The 14,931-nt window shown below is 36.2% G+C and overlaps 1 protein-coding gene across 4 annotated transcripts in view; it reads left to right on the top strand.

Moving 5' to 3' along the window:
* The window catches only part of LOC110835993 (zinc finger protein rotund), a 427,918-nt gene that overhangs the window by 258,547 nt on the left and 154,440 nt on the right, over window positions 1-14,931 (top strand). Inside the window, exon 1 of one of the 4 annotated variants that reach the window (XM_087349136.1) lies at window positions 7,268-7,485. The exons of 2 other annotated variants lie outside the window; for them this stretch is intronic. In XM_087349136.1, coding sequence (XP_087205262.1) covers window positions 7,447-7,485 — 39 coding nt within the window. In that variant the 5' untranslated portion in view covers window positions 7,268-7,446. Of the gene's footprint in view, window positions 1-7,267; window positions 7,491-14,931 lie in introns of those variants that run through there. One more of the 4 variants, XM_087349137.1, reaches the window with a different exon arrangement.

Below are 14,931 nucleotides of genomic sequence, written 5' to 3'. Positions count from 1 at the left end.
ACTGAACTGAACTGAACTCAGCGTTTGTTATTTGTGTCTTCCGCTTTGTTAACAGAATCTGCAGTACAAAATACTCACCCCGGTACTGAAGACTTCGTATTAATGAATGGTTGTAAAGATGGAGGAATACAATTAAAAATTATCTTTATGAAATACGGAACGAATACTATATTAAATCTTAATATCTGCAGCTAAGCAATTAGCATTTATTACCAACCTGTCTTGCAATATTTATTTGCCCTGACAATGTTTACATTTCAGGTACACTGCTCTTGCATCAGCTTCCCTGGGGCAAAATAGTTTCAGTTATTTATTTCCGAAACTTACATTCTGTTACATTTCTTGGGGACGCGAGATTAAGTTACAGCAACACGAAAGAAGTTAATCATAGTTGGTTTTAATTTGTTTTACTTAAGTTAGACACTGGAAGACAAAGTGACGTTAAGTATAACAAGAACGGAACAAACAATAAACCATAAATGGGTTATTTAACGATATGAAGAAGACAGCAATACGAAGCCAATTTGTTTGTAAGAATGTGAGATAGCAAATAATTCCTTTCACTACTACGTCGTCTAGTCGAGACACACAATGAAGCTTTTCTGTACCCTACCGGATCCCGTCGTCCATATGAGGATTATAATAATGGAACTGAATATTTTAAATTCAGTCCTTTGATTCTCTACCCTGGGAATTCATAATCTGATTCGTGCTTTTAGAAATACCTTCGCTGGTCACATTTTTCTACTTCAAATCATATAAAAACAAATCCTATCAAATTGTGAGGATTTTGTTATAAAGTCGCAAATACCGAGCACTAAGGATATTATGATTTGGTTCTAAATAAGCTCCTTTCCAAATATGTTTACATTGTTTTAAAATCACCATACATTTCGCTTTGTACTGCTTTTATTTAACTCTAGTGGTAAGAATATGTACCGCATATTTTAAACAACACGTCATTTCGCCTATGAAGTTTTGTTTTAGCTTTGATCTTAGAATAAACTTCGATTCTTCCCCTACAAATGTTTGGTCCATTGATGCGTAGGTGTGATTCCTTGGATGTAAGAACCAGATTATTAATATAGAGATTAATACTTTTTGGGATTAACAAGAGATTCCTAAACTGATTGTGGCGTCTATATTTCTTTATTCCTCTCAATATATATGGAGTGGATGATATAAATGATAAATGTATTATTGTATAGCTTACCGATTTGTGTCCGTGTATTTTACTCACTAGTTCAAATTTTCTGCACCTGAAAGTTGTCAGACATAATTTAAAAATTTCTTTTCGTCTCCATACTTGTTAACTGTTAACTTACAACTCGTGTTACAAAGTTTGCAGATACTTTCAGAATACGCTTCATATACGTACAAAGTCTCACATTTCTATTAGAAATACATATATTGCCAAGCAACTATCTTGCAGTTTTACGTTATAAAAATGAATTGTATTAATGAAAACTGTATATTTCAGATAATTCACTGCACAAAATTTCAGGAACTTGCCTGAAGTGGATCTCCTGCCCTAGAACCTAACCCTTCATTTTCCTATTAATTAGAAAATTAGAAAGAAACTACTGAAACACGAATTTATTTTAATTTGATCTTAGTATTATTATTAATATAATTGGCATGTGTAACGTTCGATCACAGATATTAAAACGTTGTTGTACTCTCAAATTATAACATATTTTGATGTCAGGATAATATTAAAATGGATTTTATTGAGACTGTGAACTGATTTAAATTGTTTTGGAATAGAACTCATATTTCTGAATTTCTTCTATAAAATGTCATTCCAATGTGGTTAAAACGTTAGGAGCATGTACATATCAAACAAGAAATTACGTCTTTTTAAAATTCTTCGAACTGCAGTGTGAGAGTAGACTGATACCAGTGACAAAATACTTTATTTACCTTATGGTGTTTCAAGAATTTGTCTGTAACCTATCTCAGGTCATGTGTTACAAAAGTAACATGTTCTGTTTTGGTGGCTTTGGAAATGGCTGCCTTCTGGTAGGTAATGTCTCAATGCGCTGGTGATGGAGGCAGCATGGACCTCTGAAACGTTGGTAACCAGCCTACACGACGCTACAACCCAGAAGACAGGCATCTTCTTCCCCACCGCCGTGAAAATATTAAATCCTACTTACAATTTCGTGATAGAAATAATCTATATTAATGTTTGAAATGTAAACGTTAGACATCCCCATTAACTGAAGCCAAGTGTTTAAATCAGATGATTTCAAAATCAATTCTCATTGCCTTCCCTTATGTCACTTCTGCGTACATGACTTCATATCGCGATTATTTCAGCCTTGCATAAGCAATTCTCATTAACTTCTCTAAGTTCATTAGCCTGTTGCATTAAATGGAGTCGTAGATTTTGCAAGTGACTTTCTCCGCTCAAGGTGTCAATCAGCAAATGACATTCGTATAAGATCTGAGGCCCTCACGGCGGTGAAGATCGTGGTGGTGATTACGGTGATCTTCAGAGCTATGAATTCATGCGGACTCTTATGCCAATACCAATGCTTCGGAGATCCTGAAGATGGAGATTGTGTTTTTCTGAAATAGGATTTGAGACTTTCGCAGCGAGTACAATCAATAAAATCTTCTCGGGCAATCAGCCGCGTTAACTGGTTACCGTAGTAAACCGACGTTTCGGGAACAAACTCTGTCCCCATCTTCAGGATCCAGTCACATCAGATCCCTGAAGATGGAGACAGAGTTTGTTCCCGAAACGTCGGTTTACTACGGTAACCAGTAAACGCGGCTGATTGCCCGAGAAGATTTTATTGTTTTTCTGAAATGTTGGTATCTACCTTCTAGTCCACATGGTGCCGTGTGAAAGAAACCAATAATACGTTCACACTTTTGAACGTAAATTTTAACTTATTATAGTCGGCGATATGCAAATGCTAATCTTCACGCTCATGCGTCTGGTGGCTGAGTGGGCTGGGGAACGACATACAGCGATCCAGTGTCCCTATTTGGTATTAATTCAGCCGGAAACTTCAGTAGCCATGAGTCGACACCTCACTGACATACCGAAAGATATTCCTGTTGGCATTAGAACCTAAACAAGCTAAGAGCCTATTGAATAAAAATTTACTTGGATATTATCCATCGTCTAGTAATAAAACGTAAAAAACGTAAAACGACGTTTCGGAGATGGGGCTCTATCTCCGTCTTCAGGTTCCTACTCAGTTGGGTCCACTAGATAGAGCTAATCCCTATCTCCGGAGATAGAGCCCCATCTCCGAAACGTCGTTTTACGTTTTTTACGTTTTATTACTAGACGATGGATAATATCCAAGTAAATTTTTATTCAATTGACTCTTTACCATCGTCAAGAAGTTTTACATTTGATAAGCTAAGAGCCTGTTCTGCCTTCAGACAGAAGCTGACAGGGTTTTGTCTTTGTGGAAGATATTGAAAACTGGACTTTGCTAATAACTGCTCTGGTAGATATCGTGTTCAGTTCTGTAGGTGTGAATTCATTTCTGGCCTTTGTACCAAATATAAGTAGGTTTTATCTGATATCATAAAACCAAATATATGTAAATCGTCTCTAATATCTTAATTATACAAATTTATGATCCTCTCCGAAATAGTGTATGGTGCGATGCAGCTTACAAAATTAATTTCGGTAGATTGTGTTCTACTTTGTTTATTTGTTAAAGCCCGAATTTCAAATTTAAGAGGAATTTTCAGCACTCCATAAAATTTGTATTGTATTTTCAGCTATTTCTTGTAGATCCGCATATTGATCGATGTTTAGTATATGCTTTATTGTTTATATCTTGGGCGTAGTAAAAATTGAGCAACACATCCAGTATAAATAAAACGTGTCGAATTTATTATGCATTTATTTAAGTTGGAAATATATTTTATTTCAAGTGAGTTAAAAGAAGACAAGTCTTTGAAATCAGTCTTAGTACGAAGCAACAGAGTAATGTATACGTAAGCGAACAAATTTTGTTACGTAAGTGAAAAATTTCTAACTTGTGCCTGATACTACTTACTACGTCATCTTATAATTTTTATTGAATTTTATGTGATAGTAGTCCGTAGGTTGATATTACAACCACAAGCACAGGATCGAAGCCTTTTCACTCTGTCCTTATGTCTTAATCTGTACCTTTCTAGAACCACCTTGAGAAGCTGGAACATATCATTCAGTAGTTGAAGTGAACACCATTAGGTGACTGAGACATTCTCTACCGGCCCTGAACATTAGTGCAGGCGTACTATTATCATAATTGCCGCTGATATGAGCGATAATCCAACAGGAGAAAAATTTACATCCTCTTTCGTCATTACCAATAAACCGATGTTCCTAGTTTTTCGCAGTAACAAGTAGAGTTTATAATGTACTAACCTTATAGAACCTCGACATTTAAAATACATTCGATATTGGAGATTTTTGTGAGTACAGATTTATCAGACTACTGTACCGGATTGCAGAAAGGAAAAGAACATTTCGGTCTGCTCCCATAATGTATTTTAAATTGCTTGTCAGTGTTTATGACATTCGGTAAGAAGGTAATTGCGTTACAGGTTACTCTAAGGTAATTTATAATTCAGTTCCAGCGGCAGTTAGTTTAACTTTTGAGACTGAGATAATATTAGCATCATCCAATGTAGGAAAATTATTATGAAAATATGAATTTTGATATGCAAGCTTCTCGGACACTTTTAATTATAAATACTTAAGTAGCAAGCAAGTAAGTAATAATCGGAAGGAAATATAAGTCTGTGTTCATTTTATAACAATAATACCTAGAGCGTTGGGGATTATTTTTATTCATAGATTATTTTTAACTGAATATAGGAGAATCCTTTCTGAAAACCTAATTCGAATTAATAATATTCCCGCCTGTTACGAAACCATAATGTACATGACAGCATTTTAAAGATTCTTTTTGAAAATATTATGAGTCTGATTGATCTAATTCACAGCAACAAGTACTTTCTTTAATCCATTTTAATATTATTATCCCGTTTAGCACTTCTCGTCTCTTACATTCTTGCCACTTGCGCTGTTTATCAAATTCTCCTTGGTGTTTATAATGTTTGTTCTACAGTGATGGCATAAAATGTTTTAGTGTGTTGTGAAAACAACCAGCATTTCGATGTTTCCCATCTAGTCTGAGTGAGAATAACACAGTCGCCATTAATTGTACTTGAACGAATCCTGACATTTATATTTGTCTTCCGGGTATTTACGGCATGTGGACTTACAAGTATATACGAACGTCATTGTGGAACACACTTCCTCTGTCTTTAGAGTATCTACCTACTGGTCCACGCTGCTTTACTCCATATTTCCACACTAGAACCACACGTCCCATATATAAGGCGTCTTAAAAGTATTCGCTTTTGGCTGAGGTCATTTGTGCAACGATTGTATCGTGCGAGGCTTTCTGTCTTTTACATCTGTAACTCATGGATAATTCATGATAATTGCTGTCTTATGTGTTGGTAAGTAGACTTTTGTCACCATGACAACAACGTTTCAAGTCAAGTTTCTTGAAAGAACAGAAACTAACCTTGGCTGGGTAGGATAGTGTCTGACATTGGCTACTGGTAAAGAAGTTGATGGTCTGTCTTTCGTTTCATTTTCTTTGCTAAAATAAAAGACTATTTTAGGTAATTTTAGGCAACTGACAGTTAGAACTCTTGAAGCAGAAGTGGATGGTATGATACGTAGTTTGGTATCCACAGCACGTGAAGATTACTGGATTACTGTCGGTCATGGCAGTGGATAAAAGTGTACGCGTCAGATTTCATCAGTGTATGGGGACGCGATCGTCAGTTTTGACGACATCAGTTAAAGTTACCAATTTTCTGGTGGTAGAACTTGAATATGCAATATTGCTAATACAAAAGCACACCACTGGAAGCGACCCTGAGCCAGTTCCATTATATCTTCCATCCATCTGGCGGGCTGTTGTGAAAACGCCAATGAACTTTTGGTTCCATAAAATGAGGGAAATTACCTAACTATCTGAGCAAGTATTAGCTTCTTAAGTATAATTCTGCACCATGTACTAACTTTAATTATCCGGTAAGCGTTGGGATTCGAATCGAGTACTCTCCGTATTTTGATGTCGTCAGTTGACCCATAATCCGTGAGAGATCAAGGAACGTATTTTAAGGAAAACTATGGTTTGTGCTATTTATTTTGGACTGTTAGTACCGTTAAGTCGATGAAGCTGAGATGGGCAATAGGCCTCTGTGTAGCTCGGAATTGAGATACATGAAATACTTACATAATTTGGTTTAGAACGACCACTTTAAAAACTGATACGTAGACGGAACGATAATATTAAAATTGAATTATATCATATGAACTGTCAGAATATGGACCGGGTTCAATTGTCTTTGGGCAGAGTGCGATATCATTCTTATAAATACACCAAAAAATGTATTTACCAACCCATGAGCATAAACTCCCCTCCACCTAGAATTTATATTAGTTGTAATTGTGATCATACACTTTCAGTTCTTTATTACAGGAAAGGCCTATGTGCAGTGATGAAATTTGTTTGAAATTCAAGTTTTGTAGAGCGATGGAAACGTTTCGTATACTTACATGTTTCGTGGTAGTTTAAAAAATGCTACTAAGCTCCATTCTTAGGATTCCATTAATATTTTATTGTTGCGGAAAGAATTCTTACATAAATACTACAAATCGCTAGAAACAGGCTTTAAAACATCTGTTTTCGTTCAGCGAAGATGCCAGAATCATTTTAAACTCTGCTTAACTTGTATGTGAGTCTACTTGTCCAAGTGTGTTGATAAAACATTATCTGAAAACATTCCTGTAAAAAAATATAATTTGGTTCTGGCAATTATTTAATGCGTTTAAGTCGCACATACCATAAAAAACAACAGAAGACTACAAAGTTACATTATTTCGAACAATGCCAAATGTTTGTGCGTGTTATTAGTACCTCATTTCGCCACGGACTTCTGGAGTGTGTGTCTGTATAAAAACACGTTCTAGACGGATAGATAGTGTACAAATCTACACATGTCTGTCTGTGCACGTCTATAGGAGACAGTGCACCCCCTTTAAAAAGGAGAGAATAAAAAGAATACAAAAAAGTGCTGGCATTTTTATCGATTTAGTGAGTTTGCGAGACTTGTCGCAGCGCTTCTGTCGCCAAGACTCATGCTGCTATCTAGCGGCCGAGCGCAGGAGTTGGTCGTAACTGAATAGCAGAAAACTGTTTCTGAGCGGGAGACAGTAGACAGTCGACACATACAAACGAAGACTCGAGTTTCTCTGTCTTTATCTCTGTCATTGAGTGTCTGTGTGTGTGTTTGTCGGTCGAACTGTTTTTGTGTATTATTTTTGTTTCCGTGGAATAATGGATTTCGTTTATTCTTGACTGGAACTTGTCTTTTTAACCCAGTTTTATCGGTTTTATGAAGTGTTCCTCTTATGAAATGACGAGTGGCAGAAATGTAAGGTGAGTTGAAGTTTTATAACTATGTTATAGCTCAATTTCGTTCTTATTTGAATGCTATTTGGTGCTTTGTGGAGGCTTTGAAAGAGACAGCGGACCGCCTCGTATAAGAGAGACAGGAGAGAAAGGAATAAAAAGAGCGGGAGTCCTCTTGGGTTAGGGGAGCAGGTAGAATGTTTTCATACACGTCACGATGGTATACTACTCGTGGCTTTTGTATATGCATGACTACACATATTATAAAATTAAGGTTACTTTTCTTCATGGATAAAGTAAAATTAAATATACACATTCTGAATTTGTCAACGAAAATAATGTTCATTCTATTATGACATAATTTGAGGTTATTAATGAAAATGATGGAGTGTGTGTGGACGAGCATTGAACATGTTCTTTGTGAAATTAAATATGTGAAGTTCTGTTTATACAAATGACTCACCTTTATTAATACAAATCAAGGAACCATATAAATGGTACTTACGCCCTGATGATATAATTTACTGCAGTTATAACAACATCCAAGCTTGTTTGTGTGCGATACGTCAGAATGCAGATATTTAAACAGCGTAATGTTAAATATTGTTTTGACCGTAGGATTCTATGTAGAATCTGTATAGCTTGGTACATCCTGTTTCAGCTAGGTTGCTTTCATATATAGGATTAATTATGAAACAATAAATTTAAATGCAGCGATTATGTTCACATTTTTAATACAAGCTTTCGATGTAAACATTTATTACTAATGTCTGTTGTTATTAACATCAGTGATATTAACAGATGTGGATAGAAACAGTTTTCCAGGTGTCATGTCTGTCTTTGTACAACGTTTTGAAACGTATTTTTAATTATTTTTGCAAGACGGTATCGTCAGAAACACAAGATCTTCCTCGTGTTGTCTGAGTCCAACCGTCTGGCACGAGGCTCTGTATTGAACTGACTGGGAGATGTTTCTTCCAGTTTTCAGCCAAGTGCGCATGTATTGTCACATGTTCCTTTGTTTACGATCTGCCGCTCAATCGTTTCCTCCAGATTGGATTAAAGAGCAGACATCCTCCAATTCTACTGTTTTAACTATTTATAAATGTTCTAACTTCAGCTGAAACTCTCTTTCACAACTTCGATGCTATGACGTAACACATAATAAGTAGCATTTGATGTATTTACGGCGGTGAGTCTGAAGATGGCTCTCTTCTGGGATGTTGCGTCGTATAGTTTTGTAGAAGTTTAACGACGTTTCAGAGGTGCTCACTGAATCAGTTATCACGATGAGGCGGAGAGTACCTTTGAAACGTCGGGAAATTTCTAACATACTACACTGCGCTACATCTCAAATAGCAGTCATCTTCATGCTCTCTGCCGTGAGAACCTTAAATCTCATCTCTTAAGTATGTGTCTTCTCAAAAGATAGAGAAAATAAGAAAGAAATGTAAATGCCTGTGCCCTCGTTCCGTAAGGCTGCATAGACAAAATTATCTTCAATATACCCTATAGATTGTATTGTCCTACTTATTGATTTCTTTAAATCATTATACCGATAAATGTTCTAAAAATAAAAGTCGTAGATCTCTGTGAGGTCTTTGTTATGTCGCGTGCATTTATGTCTACTGTGAGCCGTTTGTAAGAAAATCAATTTTTGTCTTGAGCTCAGTGTGTAGTATATTCTTTGTATTTTTTTTTTCGGTACGAACAAGAATTAAATTACCATTATAAGCTGAAATGGAAACTGCCAACACCTCATTTCATCTAAATCTGTTCAGTAGTTCTGAAGTTGTACAGCATCAAATTAAGTGGATCACGAATGTTGAATATGAAAGGATTTAAGAGCAGGCGAACGTGACATATTCAAATATGCTATCCACTCATTCGCCTGGAGAGACTGAGTAAAGCCACGACAGTTCTAGTCAGGATTTATCGTAAACCGGCGGAGTTTCGAACCGATTGTTTCTAGTAGATGTTTTATGGAGTAGTCATTACTACTGTGTGCTCAGTAAGAGTTACTGAGCTATAAGGTGCTTCAAAAACTAGCTTCCCTGTAAACGTAGTCTTGAAGAATAAATTCTTAAGAAAAGCCTTCGAATATTCGGCAGAATACACAGTTTATTTTCATAATTTTGTCATGTTATTACAATGCTTTGTAAAATAATTAGAAGTATTAAGAAATGAACCTCGTAATAGTAATTACTGAACCAATATAACTTGAAGGAATGTCCCATTGACATAGAAATGTTTCCAGTACAGTCAACAGATAAAGTTACTACCACATAAGTACGAGACTCAAATATATCCGTCACACCGCGAACGGTTTTCAGTTTGGTTGCATTACGTGTCATGTAATTTTTACAGCAGTAAATTATCGCCTCACACCTCGATAGAGGTTTCGATTCTAGTTTGTCTTTATTTCTGTGTTGACAGTAATTTCTTCAAAGCATTGTTCTTCGAACGTTTGGAAACATAAATGATATTTAGTTGTCACCCATCCCCTCAGGCCTACCAATACAAAATATTGTAATTGCTGTTTTATTAACACGATATAATTTGTTGTCTTTGTCTCTCTCCATTTGATAATTTTTCCAGTGTTTTTTTTTTAATCTTGTTGGTCTTCAGAACCTACGGACTACGAATCTACATAAAAAACTTACGATGTACAAATAGTTCTTCAGAGTAGCCATTATGAAAGTACGTAACAAAAATCTACTTCAAAGACGGCTGGTGTAACTTTTATTGAGGAAGTACTCGCTTCAAATCTCGGCATGGCTACCTACCACCTTGACTTAGGGAATTGATCATTTTCTTGTCTTAGCAGGCGAATTACGGGATGATGATAGTCACATCACAAGCTCCCCCTTCTAAATCCTTATCCACTCACCACTTTCCCATTTAATTAGACACTACAGCCCTGTAATGAATGCATACGAAATAACTACTTCAAATAACCTAAGAATGAACAAACTGACTTGTTGTCTAACTTGTTCACAGACCTAACTACAAAAAGGAGAGTATTTAACTAGCTATCTCCGAAATTATCATAGCTACAAAAAAGACCATACGACATTCTAATGAACTTGTAAAGTGACCGAAAGGGTTAACAGAAACGCGAACGAATTTCCTGATTCTGAATCCTCTTGATCGGGTGATACGCACTTGGCTCATTGAGAAATTCCCGAAGGTCCATCGCCGTCATCACAAAACGATGTCTCAACGTAGCAGTTTCACACTGGAGACTGATAATTTATTAAGTAGCTTGATTTCCGGTTAACAACTATGTCAGTACAGTTTTGAAGATCCCATTAGGTGAAACTTCAGCTGTATTCAGTCCTCTACGTAATCGCTGTGTATCTTTTTTGCAATCTTGCGAAGGTGCACACACACACACACACACACACCAACCACTTCGCATTTATTTTAATGTCATTGAAATAAGATATGCTTATAGGAAGATTGCGTAATCTATAACATTTGCGTTTATTTTAAGATATCCCATCCGTGTAGGGCTTTTTATTACGTGTTATCGTACGTTGCAGATGAGAAGTTACCACTCATTGTTCAATTGTCGCCTCAGGGACTAGATATCGTAAAGATATTCTTGATGTTGTCTTATATAATAATCAGGGACATAATCTTTCCGCATCCTGTTCGTCTTTCACTGTCATCTACGCTGAATCCTTGAGAGAGGCCGCACAAATAAAAGAAAGTGCGTTGGGATGTGACTCAGTACCTCATCTAATCGCCATCTATTTTCTTTACGTAATGCGCTTGTTATGTGAATTAATGTTTTAATGTATGACACCTCTCTTAGACAATAATAATTCAAAAACTTTATTACATACAATTTCCTTTGTTTCTATTGGAAAGTACCGTCAGAAGCCTGCGAGCCTCTTAAGGTACAGATAGATTATCGGGTCTACCTGCCCGGAAATATCTTAGTTAGAGGTGTAAACAATGCATTAACTTCTGTTTTAAAGTTGAGTAATGTATCTCTTATATGATAATATAACACATATCAAAAAGAACTTGCTTGATGCTTATAAGACTCATATATGAGGATATAATGTCTGTGGCTTTAAATATGTATAAGGAAAGTTTTTCTTGTAGAAACGCATTAAGAATATTTCAAAGACGTAAAAACAGCTTGAAATGGTGTTAGTATATGTGCATTATATTGTCATTATAACGTGAATTAACAACATTACTAACACTCCTTTTATATATGTGTATGATAAGCCTTAGGGTATATATGAACAAAACAATTTAAACTACAAAACAGCGTAAAAGCGCTTCTAAATGCGAAAGTTTTCTCTTTTGTTATGAACGGTCCTCTCTCTCTCTCTCTCCCTGTGTGCACGAGGTTTTACCACGTGGCCCTGGCACAAAACTGGGGATGACATTTTGACAGGTTAAATAATTTTCAGTCAGTTGACTCGACGGTTGATAGAGTTTGCGGTCCAGTTTCCTCTACACTGATTATAGAGAGCACCGTTACTGTCTGTTAGCAACTGCTCTGTACAAGCGCGTTAGATCATCGGCAGGTGGAAGAAGTTTCTGTTAACAGCTTATTGGTAAGTTATCTTAGGGGTCCTAAACCTTTTCTAGACTGCAGGCCATAGTCGCCCATTGTAATCGACTTACAAGCCGCGAGGTTGTAACTGAGAACACTTCATTGATACGCCATTGCAATTTTATTAAAAATAACGCTGAAGTAGTCCTACTATTGGTAACAGGTTCGCATAGGTTGGATTTGAGGTTCTCATGGTTGCGATAATAAAGATGGCTGTCTTCTGGGTTATCGCCCTGATGATGGAGTCAGCAAGTACATCTGAAACGTCGGTAAACTTCATCCGGACTACACGGTTCTAAAACTTAGACAGCCGTCTTTAGATTCACATAATATCAAGTATTTTCCTTTAACAAAATCAACAGTTTGTGAGAAATTTTAAACTGCATTTGCTTCAGTAATCTTTCAATATAAATTATTTTAATTTATCTTGTTGAAATTCGCAAGCGTCATTTCACGTGTTCGTTGGTATGACGCGTAGTTGTTCTTAATTTGATGTTCTTCATAATCCTGTGCAAATTGTTAACACGTACGACATAACGAAAAGTGTCTTCTGATAACAGGTAACGGTTGTTATTATATGTTGACACAATGTTATAAAATATGAACGCGGGCCGCATGAAACACATTTGCGGGCCAAGGGTTGAGAATTCGTGTTCCCTTGTGGTCCAGTTTTTCTTGAAATTTTGATACTCACATAATCTATATTTCTGCACCTGAAGTAATCTTAAATTGGGCTGTTGTGTTAAAAACACTCACTTTGACCTTATTTTGCGCCAAGTTCTCTCAACCCCCAACTTATTTCATATTTTTTTTCTAAAATTCATATTGATATTGTTACCCTAGTGCCCTGTGGACGCCAAATTATTACATTTGTATTAGAGGCTCATCTTATTTTCACAACTATTTTATGTGTAATATAATGAACCTTAAATACAGTGACAAACTATGTACTTGTGTGTTATAAATTACGTTAAATAACTGTAGATAACTTTATACCAGTGGTTCCCAAATTATTTTAGTCTGTGTCTCACTTGACGTGATTAAAAACAATTATGGCCCCAGCCTATAAAATTCCTTAAAATACGATTTATCAATTTAAAAAGAAACTTCCCAATGACCCTTCTTGTTGTGATCTGTACTTTGTCCTAAATTGTATGGTTATATTCAATATAATTGAGATTTAAGTTAGTTTATTTTCGTTGTCTCCCCTCAACCCCTTCTACGGTTCACAGCTTTCTCTCTGGATATCGTTTGTTACCTGCCCCTGTAGACAACTTTTAAATGTTCCCGACTTCTGGGAGACGTAATTATTGAGATCTTACTTTGCTGATGATTTTTCTTAGGCCTGGCGCTTATTGCTGACTCCCTTCAACTCACTTGTACAGTATAAATTATTATTTAATGCGTAGAGTTCGTTGTATTGTTTAGTCTAACAGTAGACTGGAATGCGCCCTATGAACTCTTATTGGAATGCAGTGTATGAATTTTATATCTACCGCTGAATAAAAATCATGTTGTCTCATGCAGCAAGATTAACACTTCCAAAATGTGCATAAATATTTCTCGAAAATTGGTAAAAACATAGACAATAAATTATGATAAAGGTTTTGCCTTTTTAATACTTATCTGGACTATGTAATTAACTGAGAAAATATAAAATGATAAATGTATAAACTCTTACATTAAATATCATTCTTTGAACCAGCTATATACACAGCCTTCATTCGCATAAACATTCACACCAAGTTTGCAGAGAAATGGTTATTCTAGTGTCCGCAATAATGATGATTCGTTGAAATATAGAGAGAAGGACGAACTGACCGATAAAATGTGTAGGTCTGTAATAGGATTCAGATTTCCTTTGGTGTAACAAAACTAACATTCACAAGCATTGCTTTTAAAATACAGAGCATAAGTAGTTTAGACGAGAACAAATTAAAATCAGATGTTTTATCTGTAATTTAAAGTGTACGTAACTCACAAGATGCATTGGATAATTTTTTATTCACTTGCATTGGCTGCAAATAAAATTTGGACCTACAAATGCCTTAGCTGTCACTTTCAAATTGGGTAGTTTTTAATTGAGAATGTAAGAAATACTTCGTAGATAAATTATCTTTAAACTCGCCTGATCCTTTCGTGTTTCGGCTGCTGGTAAGTAACGCTCAAGATGTCTTTCCGCCTTGTTTGGCACTCGTTGAAGTTTTCTGCTAGGATGGTCTCATTTTATATCCTAATGAATATTTGTCCCCTCCTTCAGTCCTAACCCTCGCCCCTTTAAAACAGGACATGGCACTGCACAGAGGCGAGTCGGCCATTTTCCCACTATTGTTATTCTTTCATCTAGCGCGCAAGAAAAACATTCGAGTGGATCGGGAAACTGTTTTTCTTTCTCCCCCCCATTTTCGTTTTTGCTTTTTTAAGGTCTTATATATCAATTGGTTCTCTTCAGTGTATCAATGTAACAAGCGTATATGGAAAATTAATTCTTTGCCAGAGTTGGTGTTGAACTGAAAATTTCAAGAAAATTATGTGAGATTTGAGGTTTTCACAGCGATGAGTATGAAGATTTCTGTCTTCTGGGTTGTTGCGCTGTGTAGTCTGGTCGATGTTTAACAACGTTTCAGAGGCTATACTGCCTCCATCATCAGGGCGGTGAGTATGAAGATTTATGTCTTCTGGGTTGTTGCGCTGTGTAGTCTGGTCGATGTTTACCAACGTTTCAGAGGTCATACTGCCTCCATCATCAGGGCGGTGAGTATGAAGATTTCTGTCTTCTGGATTGTTGCGCTGTGTAGTCTGGTCGATGTTAACCAACGTTTCAGAGGTCATAATGCCTCCGTCATCAGGGCGATGAGTATGAAGATTTCCGTCTTCTGGGTTGTTGCG

Source organism: Zootermopsis nevadensis, unplaced genomic scaffold, assembly GCF_977971745.1.
Source record: "Zootermopsis nevadensis isolate Lab colony 2312 unplaced genomic scaffold, Znev_1.0 Znev_ptg000015l, whole genome shotgun sequence".
NCBI classification, from domain to species: Eukaryota; Metazoa; Arthropoda; class Insecta; order Blattodea; family Termopsidae; genus Zootermopsis; species Zootermopsis nevadensis.
Note: the sequence above shows the minus strand (reverse complement) of the source record. Positions and strands in the feature narration are given on the sequence as shown.